The sequence below is a fragment of the Mauremys reevesii genome, linkage group 16 (assembly GCF_016161935.1).
Source record: "Mauremys reevesii isolate NIE-2019 linkage group 16, ASM1616193v1, whole genome shotgun sequence".
Taxonomy (NCBI): domain Eukaryota; kingdom Metazoa; phylum Chordata; order Testudines; family Geoemydidae; genus Mauremys; species Mauremys reevesii.
In genome coordinates, this window is record NC_052638.1 from 7,463,332 (window position 1) to 7,490,166 (window position 26,835).

Below are 26,835 nucleotides of genomic sequence, written 5' to 3' on the forward strand. Positions count from 1 at the left end.
AGCCCTGTACCACTGGGACCACCACATCATGTCCCACTTGGCTCCACCCCCACAAATCTCTGAGGGAGGAAATCTCTCCCCTTGCAGAGCCCCTCCCTGATCTTTCCATTGCTCTCTGTTTTCATCCCACCCCCAAGTGCTGAAACATGGGACCTGTCACCCTCCCCGAATCCTTGCAGATCCATCAATGCAGAAGCTCTGAGCCTCCCCTGCTGTTCCAGCCTCCATTGCCCCTCCCCTCCCAAACACATTCTGCCCCCTGGCAGTATGGTTCCATTGGAGTCCCACTACCAGAGATTCCCTGGACTGTGGCTGCCCCAGGACCTCCCTCAAAACTGGGGTCCCACCACTAAAAAGGCTCTGTGGAAGAGACAATAAGGTCCCAGATAGAGTTGGCCAATTTTTGGGAACCTGTGTGTGGCTAGAGCTGGGAAGATGGCAATACCTCAGCCCTGCCCCAATGAATCTCCAGCCCCTTCTCCAACAAAGTATCTCCTGTAAGATGGGGAAATGGTGCTGGAACACACCTTCTGTCTCCTCCACATTGGAATGGGGGGATTTGGATGTGAAAGGCCCCTAATGCACATAGGTTGGGGAGATGATCCCACCCTTGCAGTGGAAAGCAGCAGCCAGATTCACAGCGCAGTGTACAACAGGGGTAGAGGCAACTTTGAAGGCCAGATTTTCGGTGAACGGAGAATCCAAGTTCACTTGCAAATACCCAGGTGTGGCTTCTCAGAATGAACACTGGCATGTGTTTAATAATCCTGTAAGTGGAGTTTAATGGAGATCTCGGGGTACTATTTCCTTTAGGGTCACATTTGCTCATGCGTTTGATACTTCCAAAAGCTCCCATATTAAATGTTTTCCTTTAACTTATCAACATCGTCCAAAACCTCTGATTTGATCAGTGCCTTTGTAACACCCCAGGTGAGATAGCTGCAGATCTGATGTAGCTGCCTGAGCTGAGGGGTCAGGTTCATTAACTTGGAGGCAATAGCAACTGTCATCAGATGCTCCTGGTGTGGTGCTCTGTTCTAGTCAATGTTCATATCAATCGGCTGCACGTGTGTTCCCTCTGTGTGCTGCCCCAGCTCTGTGCAGATAGCTGACCCAGCAGACCCCGAGAGAACCCACAATGACCACAGACTCTAGTAAGGTACGAAGGCACGTTGGCCAGGTTTATTGTCGAAGAGAAACACAGTGTCCAGCTCCCCGGCATAGAAGTCCAAGGTGCTGCTAAGGTGCTGCTAGCTAGTACTTATGTGCACCCTGACAATGGACCAGCTCAGTCAGTGGCGGGACTTTCCACTGCCCCCTAGGCCGGACAAAGACATCCATTCAGGGGTGCATTCTTATACACAGGTACAAACAAGTTACACATCGCTCCTGACATATTGAGGTGCAACCTCTCTACGTAGCAAGGAACCCCTCTACGTAGCAAGGTGCCACCTCTCACCTTGTACATGTTGGTTCGAACAAAACAACTCCATCCATCATATTACCCTTTTGGCCCTGTCATTGGGATGGGTCAGCTTGTTCCTTGTTATCTGTGTGGAGTGTACAAGTAAGCGAATGTTCTGATATCTGGTGTCCAGTACCTTTTAGGTCTGTCTCTTTTTGCAGCATCAGCCCTTTCCTTGCCAGCTTCTGTGAGCAGGGCCTGCCTCTGGCTCACAGCTTAACTTTGCTTTATGTTAGCAAAGTCTTGACCATTACTTTAGTTCAGGCCTTAGGCCTCATACTGGGCCTCTGATAAGGGTTTATGTTTCAGGGCCTCATCTTACTACATCAACCTCATAAACCTCTTTCTGTGGCCCACCCACTAGAAGGGGACAAAGACACTTTATACCTGAATTCCACTTTGTGAGGGCAATTGCAGTATGTACGCACACAACTGCAGGTGTACCTATATGTGTGGACCTCAGATCTCTTTGTTTCAGACTATGGAGCTGATGTTTATTATGATACCGTTGCATCCAGTAGTAAAATTAAGGTAAATTGTCAAGGCCCAGTTCTGCAAACAGTTCCTCTTGTGTGTATGTCTACTGCCAGGAGCAATGGGTTTGTGCATAAGAATGACTGTGTGCAGGAGTAGGCTCTAAGGCCCAGATCCTCAAAGGCATTTAGGTGCCTAGCTCCCAATGATTTAGGCGCCTAGTTACCTTTGAAGATCTGGGCCTGTGTCTCACCACTGTGATATCACTGAATCAAATTCAAACTTGGGGTAAGCAGGTGCAAGGCCTTTTGCGCAGTTATGTTGAGTAGGAGGGCAGTGGCAGCACCAACAATGTGTTTGCAAAGTCAGTGTAAATAGACATCTCTGTCCTCCGCATGTAGCACAGTGACAAATTCATCCCGGCCTACCGGAGTTGGGATCCGTGATGTTAACCTATTTATATAACTACTGTAGGATCAGGACAGTGGCAACATTCTCCCTGTTTCTGGTCTGTTCCTAAACCTTGATTTATTGTGTCACAATTATGATAACATCATGTTTGCAGAGGAGCAGAGCAAGGATACTGCATGTTCACAGAATGGCCAGAATATGTCAAAACCCCTGTACGAAACAGATCTTAGGAATAATTGGATCTGATCCTTCAGCAAAGAAACAAGCTCTGTGGCCTCATTACCATTCCAGCAAGATGGCACCTACTTGTGGTCTTATATCACTTATAGAGACCGGCTATGAACGTAACAAAGCTTTCTAAGATATGCTTTTTATAAAAAGGCTATGGGAGTGTGTGTGTGTGTGTGTGTGTGTGTGTGTGTGTGTAGACACACAGAACAATTAATTTAAAAGTACATTAAGGTTGCAAAAATCAACCACTCAGAAATTAGGAAATGCCACAGTTAAGATGCCTGCGCAACCTTAATTTGTCCCTCCTGTCTTTAATGAATGATCACATACTGTTTTTTCAATAGGAACCCTACCTCGTTCAGTGCACAAGATGGACAGTGCTTAATTATTGAGCAGCTATTCTATATTTTGTTTTATCCTCATTGTTCAATGTGTGGCCCTATGCCTTATTGACTGCACACCATTCAAACTATGCAGACAGAATTATTCATTTCTTCATGGTCTTTTCTATCGTGTGCATCGCTATAGTATCTGAGTATTCCAGAAATATGAATGAATTGATCTCCACAGAACCCCTGTGAGGTGAGAGGGTGGTGTTAATCCCATTGTACAGATGATGAACTGACACGCATAGAGATTAAGGTCAAAAGTATCCATTGATTTTGGGTGCCCAGTTTGAGCCACCTAGGACTTGATTTTTCAGATTACTTAGCATTATATAGCACTTACACGTTCAAAGTGCAGCTCCCATTGATTTTCAGTCACAACTGTGAATGCTCAGTACTTTGCCAAATCAGACCTCAGAGTCTCGAGCTGGATATCCGGAAAATGTGGAACACCCAATTAGCGACCACTAGTGAAAAGTCTGGTTTAAGTGACTTGCCCAGCACCACACAGGAACTCTGTGGCAGAGGCAGGGATAGAATCCAGGGCAGCATTCAACTGCCTTAACCTGATACCATCCTTTCTCTTCCTGCAATCCCCTGCCTCATTTACTACACACCTTCCAACTTCTGTACCAAATGAGGCAGGGGTCCTACAGACAACAGCTTCCTTCACTACACAACCCTGATTCAACCCCAAGGCAAATCCATCCTGTGCATTGCGTCAGGCAGAGGTCCTGTGGAAAAATAGTATGTGATCATGTATGCCCAGGGGGCTGAAAAAAGGTTGGCATTTCCTAACCTTTGGGTGCTTTGCAACCTTAATGTTCTGAAGGGGATGCTAGCATGTTTAAAATAAAAGTTCATCCAAACTTTTTAAATGGCAAAAAATGTATTTTTTCCCTAGCCTTGTTCTCAGAAGGGGCTGAACCATTTTGGCTGGAACTTACAAAAACAATCAGCCTGAGACGGAACCCAGTATGTAAAATTTTAGCCCAAAAGGTTAAAGTTTGGCAAAGTTATAAACAGCTCAAAAGAGGGTCTTATAATGAGAAGTGCCAGGCAACCTTAATAACTAATAAATATATTGACCTGTACCATTAGCCAACTAAAAATTACTTCAGGATCCTTCTTGAGGTTACCATGTGCAATATGGGCCTCCAAATTATCAATAACTAGAACATACAGTAAGTCAATTCTTAGACATTAAAGTATCCACCTTTCAGGGGGAACAAACTGGGGGTATGGAGAGGCGATGATCAAACATCAAGCTAAGCAAAAGGTCCAGTCTGGTACTCAATAAAAAGTAACAGAGCATGTTCAAAGGAGAAAGTCAGATTGGTATTGAAGGAAGATTTGGCAAGGAGTCTTATCCAGCCCCAGGAATCTATGTTAGTGTATGCAACGGAGCTATGCTGATTTTAGGGTGACCAGACAGCAAATATGAAAAATCGGGACAGAGGGTAGGGGAGTCATAGGAGCCTATATAAGAAAAAGACCCCAAAATTGGAACTGTCCCTATAAAATCAGGACATCTGGTCACCCTAGCTGATTTACACCAGCTGAGGAGCTGGCCGTATATTTCTGTGAGTCCCTCAAAATCCCTTGGTATTGTACTAATAGGTACAAGTACATACTTCCAAATAGCAGAGTAGCCAAAAGCTGGATAGTTTTAGCCTCATTTTTAAATAAGGTTTGTAATTTCATGCCTAACATGTTTGCTTGGTTACTCTGCACATACGGGTCAGGTGGTTGTGCACACAAGTTACCATAATTAGTCATTTGTATGTACAATTGCCCGATCTGCACATGCAGCCATAGCAGCTAGACACACTTACCTGCATAATTTGTTTACATTCATGGGGTGATGTGAGTTATCGCTAATGTTAACTTGATGGTGCTGCAACATACAAGTCTGTGTCAGTTTGCTAATATGACTGTTTGGAATATTATTGGCATGCTCTGGTGTTGGTCAGAAGCAGGAATGTAACTGAATTTGGGGAAGTTGGGTCCGGACCTGGATCCAAACCTTCTCAAGGACTGAGGGTGTTTGGATCTGGATTTTGATTTGGGTTCACCACTAGCTAGAATTGCCTGTGTCATATGCACTGTTCAGCTATATGGTATTGTTGCTTTAGCCTTATTACTATACTATACCAAGAGCAAGACTTCAGACATGCCAATATCACAGAGCTACTTGACACCATATGGTGGTATGAATCAACCCTTTTCATACACTATCATGAAATCTAATTGACTCTGGTAGGAATCACTGATTCCCTTTCTCTAATCAAAAGCAAAGATAATGCATTTCTGTATCCCTCAGATTCTTATTCCACCGTACACAGCACCTGATCATCTCATCCTGAATTTCCAAGGGCTTGGACAACCTTTCATTTCCTTTGCAAAGGCCTCTTTAAGTGGGAGATAGCTCTGACATTTCCCTTCAGTGCTGTGTCCCAGGTCCGGGCGAGGTAGGCCCTGATGTCTGTTGTTATAAAGTCTCATTTGGTTCTCTAGTCAATTTCATGAAGCGGAAGCTTTACAGGATTTTGCCATCCGGTGCATGGTAGATTCCATCTGTTTGTCTCTTTTATTTTTTTGAAATATTTCCGACGTTGCCTTGGCTCTCATCCCAGAAGATTCTATGGGCCTGATTCTGATCTCACATCAGGTTCACACTATCCAACTCATCTGACTTCACTAGAGTTCTTCTGGACTTACACCAGCGTGAGAAGAGAATCAGGCCCACTGTGTGCTTTTCCATGCTATTTTCTCTGTGAGGGAATGCACTCCAGGACTTGATGTACTGTATGGGCCAGATCCTCGGCTTCACTATGGCTGCTTTTTGGCCCTCCAGCAGTGCAACGCAGTTCTAAATCCTTGGGTAGCATAAAGCCACTGTAAAGGCTCCTACACCACCCTCCTTGTGGCTCCCAATATATGGGATGTCTCCAGGGAAAGAGGGTTGGGCCAGAGAGCCCCTATGATCTGATTGCCGGAAAGGCCCTGTGGGTGCTATGGGTAGCCAGCATTAAATAGAGCAGCCCCGTGGCTGCTCTAATTTCCAGCAGGGTCTGAATTGGTGCTTGGATAAGCCCAGGATTGGCAGGCAGTAAAGTTGACTTAAAGCCACTATTGCACCTTTCCTTCTTGAGGTGCACAAAGCTTTAAATCTGACCAGTGTGACACATTGATGGGCATGGTGTAAAACACCAAACTGAAGAGAAATAGAATTGATTCCTCTGCATCAGCATGGGTCAAATGCAATGCTGGTATAAGCAGGCACAGCTCTTTCGAGGGCAATAGAGTTGTGTCCCTTTATGCAGGGCTGAATGCGTCCCAAGTGTTCAGTGGCAGAGCAGCAGTAATAGTAAGCAGGTGAGTCCAAGTTTGCATCCGGGCTATTCAGGAACAAAAGCACTGTAATACCAGGTAACTAACAATACCGTAACATTGCTCCAAAATACCTACCAGTAAAAGAACAGTGTGTTAGTTGGCAGGGCCGGCTTTAGGCCAGTTCAACCAATTCCCCTGAATCAGGCCCCGCGCCCAAGCCCCACCGGAGCACTGTACCAGGGCGGCCCGGCTTCCCCAGGGGGCAATTTTAAGGGCCTGGGGCTCCCAGCAGGGACTGGAGCCCCAGGCCATTTCAATTGCCACCAGAGCCCCACTACAGGAGCCCTGGGGTAGGACTGCGGGGCTCAGGGTGCTATTTAATAAGTCCGGGGCTCCCCTTGCTTCTACCGCCCCGGCCCTTTAAATAGCCTCTGGAGCGCCACCGCTTCCCCAGGGCTCCCTCGGCTATTTCAAGGGCCAGGGCGGTAGAAGCAGGGGAGCCCCGGGCCCTTTAAATAGCCCCCAGAGCCCTAGGGTAGCGGGGGCTCCAGCTGCCTCTGCCACCCCGGTCCTTTAAATAGCCCCCGAGCCCCGGGCTGCTGCTGCCCTGGTGGGGGAGGGAGGAGGAGGGGACACTTACCCTACAGGGTGGGTTGTACCCGCACCCCCCTGCCCGCAGCCAGCCCCTGCTGCACCCCGTGCCCACACCAGCCCCACAGCCAGCTCCTGTCTCCAGCCAACCCCGCACCCCCTGCCCTGCCTGCACCAGCCCCTGTCTCCAGCCAGCCCCGCACCCCCTGCCCGCAGCCAGCCCCTGCTGCACCCCGTGCCCACACCAGCCCCACAACCAGCCCGTCTCCAGCCAGCCCCGCACCCCCTGCCCACAGCCAGCCCCTGCCGCACCCTGCCCTTCCCGCACCAGCCCTGTCTTGCCCACACCAGCCCCGCACCCCCTGCCCTGTCTCCAGCCAACCCCTGCCGCACCCCCCTGCCTGAAGCCAGACAGTCCCACACTCCTCGGTCTCCAGCCCTGCCACACCTCCCTGCGGCCCTGCCAGAAGCCAGCCAGCCCACCCGACACACCCCTGTCTCCAGCCAGCCCCGCACCCCTTGCCCTGCCTGCAGCCAGACCCTACCTCCAGTCAGCCCCTGCCCTGCTTCCAGCCAGCCCCATGTCCACTGGTGCCCTGCAGTTCCCAGGGCAGTAACCCTGCACACCTGCTTCAATGAGGGGGGCAGGGAGCAGCTGGGACCCACACATGTGCACACCCTAGGGTGACCAGACAGCAAGTGTGAAAAATTGGAACAGGGGGTGGGGGGTAATAGGATCCTCTATAAGAAAAAGACCCAAAAATCGGGACTGTCCCTATAAAATCAGGAAATCTGGTCACCCTAGCACACCCCCAGGGAGTGGTGGGGACCCACACATGTAAAACGGAGCTCATTTCTAGTTCAGGCCCAGCTTTTTAAAAAAGAACTTTAGGTCGGATTAACATACAGCCGTATTTTCCTGGACATGTCAGGCTTTTTGGTTCTTAAATCGCCATCCAGGAGGAATTTTTAAAAATACAGACGTATGGGAACCCTATTTGTACAAAAAATACATACTGTGGCACATCCCTTAAATCAGAACTTTTTATAGGGAACTGGTTGCTAAGAAATGAAAGGCTTTTTTTTACATGGTTTTTTTTTTTAGTCATCCCTGCCGGGGCCCCGCCGAAAATGTTCAAATTGGGCCCCGCACTTCCTAAAGCCCTGTTAATTGGGAACCAGGGGCTGGTGGGTTAAAAAAAGGCCATTGCTGTGCTGTGACTGATACTGATTCCTTTCCCCAGCTCCTCTCTGAAGCTAGAGATGGACACTTACTCTTTCATCTGTTCTCTGGCTGACTCTCCTTTCTCAGCAGACCCCACACCATTGGCAGTTCCTGGCACAAGCAGGCCTAATTCCATTGGCATCAATGGAGTTGTGCCAGCAGTGAGTTTGACCCTCTAAATGATAACAGCCTTACACACCACAGCACACAGCCGGAGGTTCACTCTCTCTCTCCCAGCCATTAGGTAACGGGTCCCAAATGGCACCTGCACTGGCTTGACCATTGTTTCACTGGTTTGGTTGGTCTTTGGGGGCTGGCTGAAGCAAAGCACGAGTGAGTTCTGTTTTCTTCTTCAGATGAAAATAGAGCTGCAGTTTCTGAGTAGAGAACGAAGGGCGCCATCCTTTGGTGCTTGCAAAGCTCCTAAACATAATCTCCAGGCCCAGCCAAAGGCAAAGAGGACAGAAGTTCCCAGGGAAAGCATCAGCCTGGTGGAGTTTGTACCAATTAGCATTTGCGAATGCTGAAAAACAGATGCACCAGGGAAACACAGAAATGCCCAAACAAGCTGACTCTCTCCCCATATGTCTTCTCTCCCCATTTGCCAGCTCCTCCTCCCTATATCTCCTTTATTTTCTGGTCCGTTTCTTTCCATTTCCCGTTGTCCATATTGTCCCCTCTTGTGATGAAGCCCAAAGGCAAGATTGGACATAGATCCCAGGACACTGCAGGAGGTTCCCTAGTAGGGTTACTAACCCTCCAGGATTGTCCTGAAGTCTCCAGGAACTAAAGATTAAAGATTATGTCATGTGATGAAACCTCCAGGAATACATCTAGGGTGACCAGATGCCCCAATTTTGGGGCCTTTTTCGTATATAAGCTCCTGTTACCACCCCACCCCCGTCCCGATTTTTCACACTTGTTGTCTGGTCACCCTAAATCCATCCAAGCAAATTCGCAAGCCTACTAGACGGAGTTCCTGATGGACATGCCCCTTCCAGGGGAAAGAAAGATGGGTTTGCTCCAGTCCCACTGATGGGCTGTCTGCCCCTCTGTTCTGGAGTCAGGAACCAGGTCCCTCACAGCTCCTGGAGAAGCAGTGCTGCTGTTGGCCACACATGCAGTGTATTCGCCCTTCCCTGGGAAAGGATAGCACAGAGCCGGAGCTAATGCTGCTCCTAGTGGCCACAACCCCTGCTGCTTTCACTCACCTGGGTTAATCTAGGGAGCCTGCCACATAAACTGTCTGCAGTGCTCCACATCTTCACCCTCCAACATACCCCTCCTCAGAGCCCTGTTGGCCTAAGGTATGTCTACACTGCAGCAGGGACCCAGCGTCCCAGCCCAGGGATCCAGACCCCTGCTAGCTGGGCTCGAGTAGAGTGCTCAAAATAGCTGTGTGGACATTGCATGTCAGGCTGCAGCTCCACTCAGCCCCCAGGGCTTGCGAGCCGGAGCTGCCACATGATCCACACTGCTATCTTTAGCGCATTCGCTCAAGCTCTGCTAGCGGGAGTCCCTCTCCTGAGGCTGGGAGGCTGGTTCCCAGCTGCAGTGTAGACACACCCTGAGGGACCTTCCTGGGGAGGAGGGAACAAGCAGCACTGCCTGTACTCCCCACTCCTTCTATCCACTGCTTCTGGGGCATTTCTGCCCCTTTCCTTTGATTTTTACTGTCTCTCCTCCGTGTCTAGCAGCTGAGAGGGGCTCCAGGGCCTAAATCCAGATGACAGAGGCCTGTCACTGAAAGCCAGCTCCAACACCAGGCGCTTCCTTCCACCAAAAGAATTCTAGGAAAGGGCTTCCTGGTGAGGTCTGAGATGAGAATCATGATGTCTTAGCGGGGAAGCTTCCAGCAAACAGTGGCTGTATTTAGAAGGGCTGGTTTTAAGTGTCTGCAAATTAGCCTCATCAATGGATAAAACTTCAGCTCAGTCAGCCTCTCTCCACACCCAGCTGCTGGAGGCTGGAAAAGCTGCCAAATAACCAACAGTTTAACCTTTCAGAAGCTCTTGACATCGTTGGTTCCCCCCCACTTCCCAAGAGTGAGGGGCGGGGCGGGGGGAGGCTGGATTTAACAACTCCCCGGCATGAGTCACCAAGAATGGGGGAAACAAACAGGCACATGAAAGTCACAGAGCCAAGTGCTGACAGCCTGGCTCAGGCAAAACTCCTGATGATGGGGGATGGGACCCTTAGCACTTTTCCCTCTCACTGACTTCGGTGGGAGCATTGCCTAAGTGAGGGCAAGGGCTTTGTCACACAATGATTAGTGCTAGTCGTCTGCAAAACAGTGTTCAACGAACAGGCCAGATTTTTATTTCTGATCCACCTCCTATGCCCCACTAAAGATCTAACTGACCAATGGAGAATTCTCTTCTAGGGTGGGGGAGCTCTCAGCATAAAGCCACTCCTGCACCAGCTTCCCGTCCTGCAACAGAGGGGGCACGTGGAGATCAAAGGGAAACAGAGAAGCCAGAAACACCAGATGGAGCAGCTATGGAAGTGAAGCCCTTGGAGAGCAAAGGGCTATGGATGGGAAAGGAGGAGAAGGCAACCCAAATTTGTCAAAGAAATAAAAATCAAGGGGAACATCCATAGTCAGTCTTAGTTTAGACAGAAGAAGAATGGTAAGGGGACAAGATAAAGCAGACAAACCAATGAAGGGTGGATCTAGACAAAGAAATACTTTTCACCTTAGGCCTGAGCTACACTAGTGGGGGGGGGGGGGGTTCGAACTAAGATATGCAACTGTCGAAGTACCTGGCCATCCTCACGGCGGTGAGTTGACTGCCACAGCTCCCCCGTCGACTCCACTTACTCCTCCTGCCGAAGTGGAGTACGGGCGTCGATTCAGGAATCGGTTTATTGCATCCAGACAAGACACAATAAATCAATCCCCGATACATTGAACACTACCCACCGATCCGGCGGGTAGTATAGATGTACCCTTATTTAACCAGCAGAACTCACCACCACAGGACATCATAGAACTCAAGAGTTTAAGAAGATTAAAAAAAGAACCATTTATATGGCTAATGAGAACACGCATAGATATGTTAGGATAATTTTTAAAACAAGTATAAACTGTCATGCTGCAGGGCAAAAGCCAAACATTAACTGAGGAGAGTTAGGGAGAATTTTCCCTTATGAGCAGATTGTTCCATAGTTGTCCATTATGTGGTTCTTGCCCCTTCCCCAGGAGCAGCTGGTACGAGCCAATATAAGGGTAGGTCCGTACTTACTGCGTGGGTCGACGCGGTGAGTTCGACTTCTCGGAGTTCGAACTATCGCGTCTAATCAAGACGCGATAGTTCGAACTCCCCACATGCTCCGGTCGACTCCGGAACTCCACCACCGCGAACGGCGGTGGCGGAGTCGACCTAGGAGCCATGGAGTTCGACCCCGCCGCGTCTGGACGGGTAAGTCAGTCGAACTAAGTCGCGTACCTTAGTTCGACCCCCCCCGTAGTGTAGACCAGACCTAAGAGACAGGGTATTCAGCTAGATGTTTCACTGACCAGGCTGACCAGAGAGCAAGTGTGAAAAATCAGGACAGGGGGTTGAGGGTAATAGGAGCCTATATAAGAAAAAGCCCCAAATATCAGGACTGTCCCTATAAAATTGGGACATCTGGTCACCCTACAGACCGAGATGGCGTTAATCAATATGTTATCTGATGTCGTATATATGAGTAAAACAAGAGCTCCCAGGTCAAATGAGAAATAACTATAGTTGAATGAAAATTTTCCATTGAAACTTTTTCTTTTTATTTGCCTTTTTTTCTAAATGAAAATTTTCACAGGAAAAAAAAGATTGTTGTGTTAGAAATTTCCTGGTTTTCAATGTAAAACTGAAAACTTTTTATTTTTTTTTCAAAAAATTAATTTTTTCCCCCACAAATGGAAAGCCATTTAAAAAAAAGTCTTTCAAAAATGTTCACAGAAAACACCGTTTTCTGAGCAGCTCTAGAAATATCCCAGTAATGGTGGCAACTTATAACTCTTGGGTTAAGATAAAGAGAATAAAAAAAGAGAGAATCAAAGCCAATTTGCTCTAGGCACTAGAATAATGGGGTCTACCCATTTTGAAACCAAGAGTGCATGGTATAGGCTCCCTGGAGTGAATGACTCAAGGTCTTACATAAAACAAATGCTTCTTTCACACGGAGTTCACTGACTCATTTGAAGGTCTAAGGAATTGGATTAAGCATAAAGCAACATTTTACGTATAAGTTCCAGGGCGAAGTGGAATGTGTTGCACTGGAGACCAAGGAAAACAAGTCATAGAATAGAAACCCATGACTTTAAGAAAACTACATCAGTTAAGGGAGAGGCCTCCTACTTTCACAAGATACTTAGGCAAAAGTTAGACCCTACCAAGAAGAGCCTGCAGAACAGCCAGAATTAGAGATGTGGGCGTAGGAGGTCAGATTGTGGAGCCCTTGTTGACTTTGGTAAGCACTTACTCTTTCAAACAGTCCCAGTGAAGTCCTTGGGACTGTGTGAGTAATTACTCACCAGTGGGAGTAAGAGGTTCTCAGTCTGACCGAGGGTTATCGGAAAGCCTGTGGGTTTTCGCCTTCCTCTGCAGCGTGGGGCACAGGTCACTTGCTGGAGGATTCTCTGCACCTTGAAGTCTTTAAACCATGATTTGAGGACTTCAGTGGCTCAGACATAGGTCAGGGGTTTGTTACATGAGTGGATAGGTGAGATTCTGTGGCCTGCGTTGTGCAGGAGGTTGGACAAGATCATCATAATGGTCCCTTCTGACTTTAAAGTCTGTATCACCCACTTGGGATTGATCTCAGATAGCAAACCTCAATGCTGTATTTCCTAGTTTTCAGAGGTTTAAGTGTAGGTGCATTAGATGTTCTGGAAGGATATGGCGCTGCCGGTCAATCTTAACTCTGTGTTTGATTTACTGCAAAGAGGGACTTGGGGGCGGTAGCCACGAGTTAGGTAGTAGTTACTGATATTGTGTTTAAAAAAGAACAGGAGTATTTGTGGCACCTTAGAGACTAACAAATTTATTTGAGCATAAGCTTTCGTGTTGTGTATGTTCCAGAGAGAGAACATTTACTGCTACGGATTAATTAGCCAACATCATTTCCTCTTCTCTGAGAGGCATCATAGGGGAATCAGTGGATCATAATTTTTTGGCTAACAATACCAACTGAACCCTATTTATTACCTGGATTCCCTGTAATAACTGCAGTAATCTAAGAGAAAAGAGTGGGTGGGTACCCTTCTAAACTGCTATAGAAAGGATTCAAAGGAGACCAGGTCAGGCTAGGTTTAAAATGGTTCCCTTTATTTTGAGCTCCATTGTGTCTTTTAGCCACCACTGCATGTTGGGGATGGCGTGAGAGGTGCCACGGTGTTTAGCTTGAAATGGTGGTGGGGTATGCAGGAGGTGATGGTGTAGAAGCAGCAATAAGGTTGGATGGAGATGAAGGAGTAGGTGATGGAGGATGTGTGATGGAGACTTTGGGGGGACTGAAGAACTGGGAAGGAGTTTTTAGGCTCTGAGATGTGGGGTGGGACCTGGTTGGATGGGGAGTTGCAGGGTTCTGGGACCTTTGGCTTGTAGGGGGTTCTAGGGACATGTATTTCAGGGTTATGGAGCTGGAATGGAGTGGAGGCTCAGAGTCTGGGGCAATAGAATAGGGGATTGTAGGACTAGGGGGATTAGGAAGGGAGGTGAGGGGTTATAAGGCTTTAGTGTTTGAAAGCTAGTGGTGGAGACTGGGGGTGGTAGGTCTTTGGGGAATCGCAGGACAGTGAAGATTGTGGATTATAGGGCTCTATGGGTAGCAGGGGTGTGGGAGATTTATAGGGTTTTGGAGTAAAAGGGATTATACCACTTGGGTTTGGAGAAGGGTTACAGGTCTCTAGGAGTAGGAGGGGAGGTTGGGGGTCAAAGGAATTATAGGGCTTTAGGGATAGGTGGGGAGACTGGGGTTCATGGGGATTTAGGGGCTTCATTTAGGATTTAGGGGCATAGAGGGCTCTAGGGGTGTGTGGGGGTCATGGGGTGTGGTTAGAGGGCTCTAGGGGTGGGGTCATGGGGCGGGGCTCTAGGGCTCTGGAGTGGGCGGGGCTCTAGGGGTAGGTGGGGCTCATGGGAGTAATAGAGCGCGAGCCGCTGCGGTGAGTCCCCCCAGCCGCAGGGGTCGCTGTGCCCCGCGCGCCCGCCCAGCCGGTCTCCGGCGCGGGCTCTCTTGCTGGCTGGGCCGCGGCCGCCGGATCAGCCCCTTTTCCGGGTTCGCTGCGCTGCGCTCGGGGCCGGCTCAGGCTGCCGCCGCCGCTGGGGATCGGGCCTCGGGCAGAGACCGCGCGGGACCAGGCCCGGCCCGCCAGCCCCGCCCCTCCCCCCGCCGGGCCGGGACCGGCCCCCCCCGCCCGCTCCCCCCTGGGCCGGCCTGGCTCTGCTGCCCCCCGCCGCCGCCCTCCTGCGCTCCGTGCCCCGCCTCGGCAGCCCCGCCGGCCCCCTCCGCCGCCGCCTCCTGCAGCCGCCCCGCCGCTCGCCCCCGCCATGCCCGGCCCGGCCGCCGGCAGCAGGGCCCGGGTCTACGCCGAGGTGAACAGCCTGAGGAGCCGCGAGTACTGGGACTACGAGGCGCACGTCCCGAGCTGGGGTAAAGCGGCCCCCGCCACGAGCCGGGCTGCGGGCGGGTCGGAGCCGGGGGAGGGGCTGGGCCGGGCCGAGGGGGGCTGGGGCGGGTAGGAGCCGGGGGAGGGGCTGGGCCGGGCCGAGGGGGGCTGGGGCGGGTAGGAGCCGGGGAGGGCTGGGCCGGGCCGAGGGGCTGGGGCGGGTAGGAGCCGGGGAGGCTGGGCTGGGCCGAGGGGGCTGGGGCGGGTTGGAGCCGGGGAGGGGCTGGGGCGGGTAGGAGCCGGGGGAGGGGCTGGGCTGGGCCGATGGGGGCTGGGGCGGGTAGGAGCTGGGAGAGGCTGGGCCGGGCCGAGGGGGGCTGGGGCGGGTAGGAGCCGGGAGAGGCGCAGGGGACTGGAGTGAGGGGGCTGGGAACGAGGGGGGGCTGGGCCGCTAGGGAACAGGGGGTGGAGTGAGGGGGTTGGGCTGAGATGCTGGGTGGGGGCCCGGGGTGAGATGGCGGGCGGGGGCTCTGGGGAGCTGGTGAGTGAGGGGGGCAGGCTGCAGATCCTTCCCACGATTCAGGGCCCTCGCCCCAAATCCTGTCTCAGGGAGACCCCGCTGCTGCCACCCACACTGCAGAGCTGGGGCAAGGGGGAGCCCAGTATGCGGAGCTTTCACCCCTCTGCCCGATGCAGGGCCAGGGGTGGATGGATGGGAGTTGTCCCGCCTCCATGACTAGGTCGTCAGGTGGGAGATGGCTCAGATCTCACTGTGGGGTGGTGGAGTGTGGTACCGATTGAGCCCCAAGGATATGTATTAGGGGAGTTGGCACTGTCCCTCATAATGGCTCTGTGAACCTGCCAGTGAAGCCCATCCCAGAAACACCCTTGTAGTAGACTCTCCGTGAGAGCAGATGTCCAGGGGTGGGTGGAGATCTCAGAGCTGCCAGAGTGTGTCTTCCTCCCTGAGAAGGATATTAAAGGCTGTGGAGAGAGCAGGCTCAAGAATGGGAGGCAGTGTCACAGTGCCCCCTCCCCTCTTCTCTGTGGGGTTGTGACACAGAGGGGGGGTGGTTGTGGGCACCTGTGCTGCAAACTGAGCTGTTTTGATAAAGGCTTTTCTCAACCTAGAGAGACTAGTTTGGGGATAGGTTTGCAGAATGTAGCTGTTTCAAGCTGTTTCAAGCCTGCCCCCTCATCAGAAAGCAGATCACTTAATGCACAGAGCTGTCTCAAGTGCTTTGGATGCGAAAGGCTAATCGGGCAGGGAGGAAGGAGAATTCCAGCCCAGTAGCCTGTCAGTTATTTTCCTTTTTGCTGTCCACAGTAATCAGGACGATTACCAACTGGTTCGGAAACTTGGCAGGGGAAAATACAGCGAAGTCTTTGAGGCCATAAACATTACCAACAACGAGAGAGTGGTTGTGAAAATCCTCAAGGTGAGTGTCCAGTTGATGATCATTAGTCTTTTTCGAGCTGGAAATGTGTAGGGAAGGGGACATCTTGCTAGGTTTATTGGGGGCGTGGGGAGGTCTTAGGTCTCATTCAGTGTCTCATAAATCTGGGTTTCAGCCCTGCCCTCTCTGATGTTGGGGTGCTGGATTACATCTCTGGAAACACATTTTCAACTTGTCCTGTAGTGATGTTTTGATCTTTCTCCCCTCCCACCCTGGGTAGTAGGAGTCATGGGGTGCTTGTCAGATTGAAACTGTGAGCTCTTTGGGACAGGAATGCTGTGTGTCCTGATGTTTGAATGGGACTGGATGTGCTGTCTGAACTTGGTAAATAATATCTGGCAATGTTTGTCTAAAATGGCTTGTGAACTGTCCTGTCAACAGTAATGTGAAGCCTTGAGGGGGAATCCTTCCATTAACCTTTAAATGATTGGCATTTAACTGTGAGAGAGCCAGGCTGTCTAGATTTTGGGAAAGCAAATTAAATCTTGGACTTGGTACTCTAGAAAGTATCTTGGATGGCAAATTCCTGGATATTTAATGTTAGGAATAAACATAATTGAAAATCAAGGCAAAGGAGGAAACTTGTTTACCGTCTTTCACTGCATGGTATGTTCTGATATGGTAACATCCCCATGATAGTTTCATGTTAAAGACACAACTACAGAAGTAGCTATTAAAATCGTAATGGTTTGGGACAGCCAAGTGCCCCATACTGGCATGTGGGGAGCGCAGTTTCTGGTATCACTGCTGCCTGCGAGCACTGGAAGCAGCATGCTCAGCCTATGAAAGGAGTGATAACTGCATTATTTAGCAGCAGACCATTCAGCTGATTAAGGAAGGATATTTAAAGGGGAGAGAAATAAGAGATTGGTGAATTAAGAGAATGCTTTGGCTTCACAGTGGTTGTCAGCTGCGGTCCTTGTCCACCATCATCTTCTTGCTTTTTTCCCCCCTAATGTACAGAAACCTGCTTCCAACACTAGAAATGCTGAGAACTCAGACATGCATCAGTCCTCAGTGCTACAGTTGGGGTAGGCTGGCTGTACTTAGGAAGTGGCCCCTCAACCGCTGTGGCTGGTAGCTAACTGGCCCTTTTCAGCAGAGCAGCATGTATCTGTCAGCCTGTGAACTGGCTACTAGGCCTGACAAAGTTTGCTCTGACAAAATCCCCTTGGTAGCCCAGGCCAGCTAGCATTGGCTCTGCTCCTTTCCTTTCTCCTTCAGGACCAGGTGGTCTGCTCATCCAGGGCCTCTGATTCCTCTGCCTCTTCTCGGCGCTCAACTTGTTCTGCCATGGATTATGTTCTGCCTGGCAACAGTTGCTGGGTAGGGTGTGACTTCCCAGCTGCTTCTGAGAAGTTAGCTATCTCAATAGCTTAACTAGGGTTCAGAATTAAGGTGTCAAAGTGATATGAATCTTCAGTGAGAGTCCCCACACATGTTGCTGGTTGGACATATTCATATATAGAAGTGAGGCTTGCATGTTGTAACTGAATTTTTTTGGTTTACTGTTCAGACCTGTCCCTCCTTTGGGTGCTGCTGCCATGGTCTAAGCATTTGTTTGTCACTCTGGGGGCAGAAAAGTCAGCATTTAAAGAGAGAACATTAAAAGGTAGCCAGCGTATAATTGTTATATGGAGAGATCTCTCTTAGAAGTAAGAAGAAATACTTAACTAAGCACAGGAAACCATAGGCTTCTATTCACCACCAGTCTGGCAAATCCACCCTATGGCTTTGGTGGTGGATCTCAGATGGCTGATCCAGTGCCAGGAGAACCCACGTATCACCATATGAAAATGGGTGCCAGTGAGCCACTGTTGCCAGGAAAGGGTCTTCTGAAATCTTCCTGTCTCTCTTCCTCCCCCTTCCTGCCCAAAGGGCCTGCAGTGGGATGATATCTTCTTCCTGTTGTAGACTGGATCCATGTCCATTTTGGGAGCCTGTCAGCATCACTTGTGAATGAGTTGGAGAGGTCATTTGAGCAAGGCAGGGCGTTCCCTCTCCCTAGGGTCTGAGCGTGCTGCTACCGCAACGCACCTAGTGTCTGCTGGGCCTGGCAGTGAGATTGAACTGTCAGTGTGTTGTGTTGCCCTTAGGCCTCAGGCTGACATTGTTCACTTCAGTGTGTAAACAACATTCCTGGAGTCACATTGTGAAAGCAGAAAGTACAGGAGGATAAAGATGAACTTTCTTCAGAGTGGAAACTGGATCAGTAAAAGGCAATTTTCACATTGCCACCTTGTGTGTGATGCGAAATCATAGCATGTGTAGATAATGTCACAATCTGATCTACATGGATTACTTAGTTTCCTGTCACTACATCTGTACTAATTAAGCCTATTGGTGTATTCTTGAGTTTTAGTAAATAGAATGCATCTTTCTGTCCCTCTGAATTCAGCCTCTAGTCTGTGAAAGGAAAAATTAAACCAGAATTTAATAAGTTGAATAAGTTTAATAAGTTAAAATAAATCACTTGCTGATGGATAAACCTATTTAACATCTTAATTTTTTGTAACGTTTCCTGAAGTGCAGAGCTGTTTGTATGTACTGCTGTACTCTCTAATGACATAATCACCTAGTATTTTGCTGCAGGACCCATGCCTCATTCAGTGTGCAAGTTGACACAGTGCTTAGTGAACTAGACAGGTGTTCAATATTTTTACCCTCACTGTTCATTATAGCCCCATGTCTTATCTGCTGTACACTGCACTGAATAAAGGATGTGTTTATAGGCTTTTCTGTGGCTCTCATCACCATAATGTCTGAGTTCCTGACCTCACCCCTGTGACATCAGGAAATTTATCATGGTTTCTCAGATGCAAAACTGAGCCACAGAGGGGGTAGGGTGGGGAGAGAGAGACTTGTCAGAAGTCGCACAGAAAGTCTGGGAAAGAGGCAAGAATACAGCCTAGATTTCCTAAGTCCCAGTCCTCTGCCTTAACCATTCTTCTCCCATAGCCTCTTGCCTCATTTGCTACATGCCAAACAGCTTTTATGGTGAATGAGGGCAGGATGCTGTGGGCTCCAGCTTTACTTCAAGACACACCATACAACTGTGTGGTGAATAAGGCAAGATGCTCTGGATCGTATACCATTTCACTACAAAACCTTGCCTCATTCACCTGGAGCATGTCATAATGCATCTGCACAAGATTGTGCAGGCAACCTTAACTTTTTGTCACTTCCTGACTTTTGAATGCTTCACTTGCCAACCTTAATGCTCTTTTAATGTAACGTTTTTGTATGAAACGTCCTAAGTGTGTGGTTGGGTTTTTTTAAGCAAACGAAGAAAGTGAGTTCCTCCACATCCCACTGTAGCTAGACAACAATTAAATGTTCTGTGGTGCACATATGTAGAGTCAGTGAGGCAGGAACCCTTGCCTTGTCTCTCATGTACTTTCAGAGATCACATTCCACAGCAATCAGCTGTTAAAAGTGAGGTTCACTTGCTTGGCCTTTGCACTCTTCCAGTGGTGCAAAGAATTTGTAAGGCCGCCCTAAGCAGGCACCACCTATGAACCAGGCTACTGAGGATTTTCCTAGTATGGCGTATTCTTTGGGTGATGTACCTAGCTCTCTGCCAGCTTAGGGTGTGTGTAAGGCATGTCCTTCAGCTTAGGGGAGTATGGTCAGGGTGCCACTGTGCTCTGGTGATCCCCATCTGGTGGTGTAACTGCCTTTTGGCTGGGGACATAACAATTGAAGTTAGAACAGCCTCAGGGCTGCTCTAATTTTATGCGAAGGGCCAAACCAATCTGAGGATCAAGAGATGTGCAAAGATGGCATATGGCCACTGTTGCCTCCCACTCAGGTCCTGGCCCAAGAACAGTGCAGCTGGACCAAGGATTGAGCCTTGAAATTCTGCTGCACTGCCAAAGGAATACCAGGGCATCATCTAGTCAGTGACCGTTCCCATTACGTTTTGTGGAATGTGCCATACACGTTATCAATGGAATATCAGTTATCTAAGATAATTGAGTGCAGATGTCCAAATCTTATGATGTTTAAAACAAAAACTTAAACCCAGTCAAACTGGATTTTTACTGGACCAGGGAAAGGCCCATCTACAATTTAGGTGCTGTACACATACCACATTTCAGTTTTCCATCACCTTCTGCTGAGGTGCTAAAGCTATTTTAAAAAAAACACCAAAACTTGGCTGCAATCATGTTTTCTTAATGGGGGGGGGAATGACACTCCCCCCCCCCCCCCCCGCAATCCCTCTGTGCCTGAAAATGGCTCATCTGTTTTGGCTAAAACCGCAGGGAGACCTTCCCCCTCTTTTCTGAAGGTAAGAATAAGCATAGCAAATTGCAGCCCCAAAGTTACAATCTTGAGAAAGTTACAAAGGAGTGAAAGAAGATGGGAATACTTGGGACCATTATAGTTGTCAGTGCACACCTATAGTGCCACTTCCTTGCTGATGTTCACAGCCTATGAGTTTGAGTTCTCTCTTGTGCCTGTTATTTCCAATACTGGTGTCTGCCCAAGGCAGTGACTATAGCATCTCTGTATCCAGCTCTATGTAGGATTTTTCCCACTTCTGTTCTCTCTAGATTTGTGTATTTTGTTCCGTGTGCTACGTGTTTACAGACACACAAGGGAAAAGGTTCCTCCCTTGAGGCATTTACAGTCTGAATAGGCAGCATCCACATGAAGGATTGGGAAGGGCTGCAGTAAAAAGCAGAGGGATCAGGTGGTGAAGTGTAAGGGCTTGTGTTTCTAGCGAGAATGGAATTGTTCTCTCGCTCATTTTGGTGCTTTCAGCCCTGGAGCTGCTGCATTAGCTCGTATGCCTAATTGCAATGTGACAGTTCGGTCCATTCCCCCCATCAGAGTTACTGGGGGGGAGGGGCCTATCCAAAGCTACTTCTAAGCAGCGGTTTTGATGAGTGGGCACAACAGACTATTGTATAGTCATATATTTTATCATCCTTTTGGGTTGTAATATCCTCTCAGTAGGGTGAAAACCTCCTTATCCGTCTTGTTTTATTAGATTCTCTGAGAACCACTATATGATTTTCTTTGAAGGCTAGAGTCTTTGTAAGCCTTTTTGAAGAAACTAACTTTAAGATACTTAAATGACTTTCATATTGGTGTGAAGAAGAGAGCCTGGAGTAGGATCAGATATGTCATTGGTTCCTCCTGGCTGCAGCTTTTAACTCGGTCACCATCTCCATCCTAAAAACTGAGCTCGCACCAAAGTTCTGTGCCTTCCTCTCTGTTCTTTCAGTTGTGCTGTGAAGATGCGCCTCCTTTCTCTCGGCCCAAGTCATCTGCCTGTTGCATATTCCACAACATTCGTTTAAACACGTCACTGATGTGTAGCTAAAATACCCAGAGAAACTATGAGATACCCAGATAGGGGGAGCAATCTATGCTGTTAGCCTTGTGCGGTTTAAAGCCAGAGTCCCATTTTTGAATGGTGGTGTGGTTGATTAAAATTGTGTACTCGATTTAAAGTGGTAAAACAAAGATGTCACTCAGTTTCACCAAGCAGCTGCTGATTTATCACACAACATGATCAATTGGTTAGTTAAGAACTAGGAGAGTGTTCGTAGCCAGGGATTTGCAAAGTGGGTGTGTAATCAGTCTGTTCACACTGGCATTGGGCTGGTAAATAAGTTCTGTTGGGCTGGTCCAGCAAGGAGGTTCCAGGTTTGGGTCCTGAATATCTCAAGTGCAGCAGTCTTGAAGTGTCCTGGCTGGAGCCCTGTCCATCCATCCTCCAGCGGAAAGGATGAATGCTACCGGTATGCAACTTTGGAGGGTGGGAGAGGAGAATTATAAAGGCAAAAACAATTTAGGATTTTCAAATGCTTTCCCCTCCCCACTCCCCGTGCTGCTCTTGGGACTTTAAAAGGAAACTTCAACTTTTTTGTAAAGGATATTTTGCAAGACAGTGAAGGCAAAAGTTATTGTTAAAACAAATGGTCATTTTCACAACTGCTTTAAATCTGTCTTACTTGATTTTCCAGCTAACATTTGCTAATGACAAAATAAATTCAGCTGTCCTGAAGCCAGTTTCCCTGTTGAGCTATCAATTTTGTGCTTAGTAGGTTGGTTATAATAACCCCCTTGGTAACAATTGCTAGCTATAAACAGGCTTTTAGTACAATCTACCTATTAAACATTGTCATACGGGTGCTAGGCAAGTTCTTCTGAGGTTGGACTTTGCACACCAAGATTTGCATACTGATTCATTGGAATCATTACAGCATCTGCCGATAGGATTTGGTGAACAAAGAATATTCTTTTTTTTTTTTTTTAAAGGTTGAAAATATTAGTTTGCCTGATTAACGTTGTCACTTCCTGCCTTGAGTGATTAAAGTTGCATGCAATCACAAATCTGTGTTACAATGAGGTTCGAATCGCATGCCCAGGATATTTCTCCTAAACAGTATTCTCTACAGCTCTAGTTACACAGGCTGCAGCATATGTATTTTTCATTCTCATGTATTTACACTGTCTTTGTCGTATTCTAGCTTTCATGGATTGAGAACTGGTTAAAGGACAGGGAACAAAGGGTAGGAATTAATGGTAAATTCTCAGAATGGAGAGGGGTAACTAGTGGTGTTCCCCAAGGGTCAGTCCTCGGACCAATCCTATTCAATTTATTCATAAATGATCTGGAGAAAGGGGTAAACAGTGAGGTGGCCAAGTTTGCAGATGATACTAAACTTCTCAAGATAGTTAAAACCAAAGCAGATTGTGAAGAACTTCAAAAAGATCTCACAAAACTACGTGATTGGGCAACAAAATAGCAAATGAAATTTAATGTGAATAAATGTAAAGTAATGCACATTGGAAAAAATAACCCCAACTATACATACAACATGATGGGGGCTAATTTAGCTACAACGAGTCAGGAAAAAGATCTAGGCGTCATCGTGGATAGTTCTCTGAAGATGTCCACGCAGTGTGCAGAGGCGGTCAAAAAAGCAAACAGGATGTTAGGAATCATTAAAAAGGGGATAGAAAATAAGACTGAGAATATATTATTGCCCTTCTATAAATCCATGGTACGCCCACATCTCGAATACTGTGTACAGATGTGGTCTCCTCACCTCAAAAAAGATATTCTAGCACTAGAAAAGGTTCAGAAAAGGGCAACTAAAATGATTAGGGGTTTAGAGAGGGTCCCATACGAGGAAAGATTAAAGAGGCTAGGACTCTTCAGCTTGGAAAAGAGAAGACTAAGGGGGGATATGATAGAGGTATATAAAATCATGAGTGATGTTGAGAAAGTGGATAAGGAAAAGTTATTTACTTATTCCCATAATACAAGAACTAGGGGTCACCAAATGAAATTAATAGGCAGCAGGTTTAAAACAAATAAAAGGAAGTTGTTCTTCACGCAGCGCACAGTCAACTTGTGGAACTCCTTACCTGAGGAGGTTGTGAAGGCTAGGACTATAACAATGTTTAAAAGGGGACTTGATAAATTCATGGTGGCTAAGTCCATAAATGGCTATTAGCCAGAATGGGTAAGAATGGTGTCCCTAGCCTCTGTTCGTCAGAGGATGGAGATGGATGGCAGGAGAGAGATCACTTGATCATTGCCTGTTAGATTCACTCCCTCTGGGGCACCTGGCATTGGCCACTGTCAGTAGACAGATACTGGGCTAGATGGACCTTTGGTCTGACCCGGTACGGCCTTTCTTATGTTCTTAAGGTTGTCTCTAAGGTTTGAGTGGTAGTCGTGTTAGTCTGTATTGGCAAAAACAACGAGGAGTCCTTGTGGCACCTTAAAGACATTTTTTTTTTTTTTTTAGTCTCTAAGGTGCCACAAGGACTCCTCGTTCTTGTGTCTAAGGCAGGGGTTGGCAACCTTTCAGAAGTGCTGTGCCGAGTCTTCATTTATTCACTCTAATTTAAGGTTTTGCGTGCCAGTCACACATTTTAACGTTTTTAGAAGGTCTCTTTCTATAAGTCTATAATATATAACTGAACTATTGTTGTATGTAAAGTAAATAAGGTTTTTAAAATGTTTAAGAAGCTTCATTTAAAATTAAATTAAAATGCAGAGCCCCCCGGACCAGTGGCCAGGACCCGGGCAGTGTGAGTGCCACTGAAAATCAGCTCACCTGCTGCCTTTGGCACCCGTGCCATAGGTTGCCTACCCCTGCTCTAAGGTATATTACATGTGATCAGCAGACATGCACTGCACATTTTGTTTTCAGTCCTTAATGCCTCTCTGTGTAGATGCAGTTTGGGAGAGGAGGCAGTTATCTACAAAAGTGAGGCCTTATTTACACTAGAAGGTTGTGCTGCATTAACTAGACTGATGTCATTAAAGTAGTACAAACACAGCACCCTGGCATGGACACGCTTACATTGGTATAAAGATGCTTTATACTGGTAATAGTTATTCCTGTACAAGAGGAAGAATAACTAGCACAGTCTGAGGGCTGGTCTACACTGGTGGGGGAGGAGGGGGGGAGAGAGAATCGATCTAAGATACGTGACTTCAGCTATGCGAAGTATCTTAGTTCGACTTACCTGGCCGTCCTCACGGCAGCGAGTCGACTGCCGTGGCTCCCCTGTCAATGCTGCTTACTCCTCCTGCCGAGGTGGAGTACGGGCGTCGATTCGCGGATCGATTTATTGCGTCCAGACAAGACGCGATAAATTGATCCACCAATAAATCAATTACTACCTGCTGATCCGGCAGGTAGTATAGACGTACCCTTAGGCACCTTAATACTGGTATAACTAGGGCTTTTACCAGTATAGCTATTTCAGTTAAAAAAAAAATAGAAAGAGAGATTGGGGGAAAAATTACATCTCTACCTAGAACAGTTATACTATTAATCTTGGAAGTGTAGCCCAGTCTTAGCTGTAAAGTGAGGTGCCCTTCTGCATATACAAGGGAACGTCCAGTATTATGTGCAGTTTGTGTACTCTTCAGCCAAAGGGCTGAAATGGGCTTTGTATGGCATTATGAGACTAGTACCATAGTAGGGTATGCCGATATTTGAGGTTGTAGGAGAAACCTGTATGATGTATATGAGAGTGTGACCATAATGCGTGTGTACAAGGGGGTTGAGGGAAAGTTACATATGTGACCTTCAGGCTGGCAGCTCCTGACCCTTGAACATTAGCTGTGCAACTTTTCGATTCCCCTAATGTACTTAGTGGAACTTCCTAGGACTTTTTTTTTTTCTTTTTATAAGGAGAAATGATAGACACAAATGCCATAATCCTGACAGTTTAGCTAAATACTGCCAGAATGCCCTGTGCCAATCATTTGATACGGTATCAAGCAGAGAGCCCTCTCCCGTCTAACCTTAAATAATGCTAAGCAGGGCAGGCTTATACCCCAGCTCTGGCATTGCCAAGGAGCACGAGAGCAGGGTTTCCCTCCGGTGCTCCTTAACAGGCCAGCAGCTGTAGAAGCTCCTGTCTGTGTGGAGGAGAGACCTGCTAAGGCAGGGGTTCTCAAACTGGGGGTCGGGACCCCTCATGGGGTCGTGAGGTTATTACATGGGGGATCACGAGTTGTCAGCCTCCACCCCAAACCCCGCTTTGCCTCCAGCATTTATAATGGTGTTAAATATATAAAAAAGTGTTTTTAATTGATAAGAGGGGTTGCACTCAGGCTTGCTGTGTGAAAGGGGTCACCAGTGCAAAAGTTTGCAAGCCACTGTGCTAAGGTTTGCAGGGCTTTGTGGAGCCCTTGCCTCTGTCCATGCGCACCTTGTAAAGTGCACGGCTGTGTTAGTTGTGTGTACTGTCTGGCCTTAGCTACACGCTTCATGAGCTTAGCAGTACAAATGCACTGTACACGCATTGCATGCAGTTTTGAAAGGGTCCTAGCTCAATCAAGTTGAAACCAGTTATTGCTAGAGCTCTCCAAACGATTTCTTTTTAATGACAACGATAACCCTGCCAGATTTCAACGTCTACCTGCTGGCATTTCAGCTACAAAGGTTTTAGTCACACTCTCTGATCTGAAAAGTGGCCGAATAGTGTTTGCTCACATTTTGAAAAGAAGAAAAAACACTTTCAGCCAGAGACCAAGCCTGGAGATTTTCATGACAAAAGGCAAAATGTTGGGACATGTATGAGTGATTGAAAAGTGGGTTAGAATAGAAACCTTTCTTCATCATTAACTAGAGTGGTCATTGCTGCTATAATGAAGAATCTTAATAAAAGGTTCAGGATGGAGGAACCACAGTACCTCTGCCTACACTGGTGCTAAGGACCTCAGAGTTAATACAGTGTAAGGGGAAAGTGGGTTTTACACCTCTACCCTGTTAGACTAGGACATGAAATACAGACGGTAACTGTCTGACATCACTTTGAGAGTGAGACAGGGAGGGTGAAGTAATATCTTTTTTTGGACCAACTTCTGTTAGTGTGAGAGACAAGCTTTTGAGCTGAAGAAGAGCTCTGTGTAGCTTGAAAGCTCCCCTCTCTCATCAACAGAAGTTGGTCCAATCAAAGCTATTACCTCACCCACCTTGGGTCTCTAATATTGTGGGACCAACACAACTACAAACGCACTGCAAATGACATCATTTTTATCCTTTTGACAAGTTAAGGATGCCTCTTCAGCTTCCTGGCTGGGCCTAGATATTGAAGTGTATGTGATAGAGCAACTCGTGCATAGTTCTGAGACTTTGTTTGTGGCCAGGCTTAATGGGCTTGTGATGAGGATG

At 47.8% G+C, this 26,835-nt stretch overlaps 1 protein-coding gene across 2 annotated transcripts in view; it reads left to right on the forward strand.

The window, feature by feature from the left end:
- CSNK2A2 (casein kinase 2 alpha 2) overlaps positions 1–26,835 on the forward strand; it is a 58,171-nt gene that overhangs the window by 5,533 nt on the left and 25,803 nt on the right. The window contains exons 1-2 of one of the 2 annotated variants that reach the window (XM_039502661.1): positions 14,587–14,758; positions 16,041–16,153. In XM_039502661.1, coding sequence (XP_039358595.1) covers positions 14,656–14,758; positions 16,041–16,153 — 216 coding nt within the window. In that variant the 5' untranslated portion in view covers positions 14,587–14,655. Of the gene's footprint in view, positions 1–14,586; positions 14,759–16,040; positions 16,154–26,835 lie in introns of those variants that run through there. The other variant, XM_039502662.1, reaches the window with a different exon arrangement.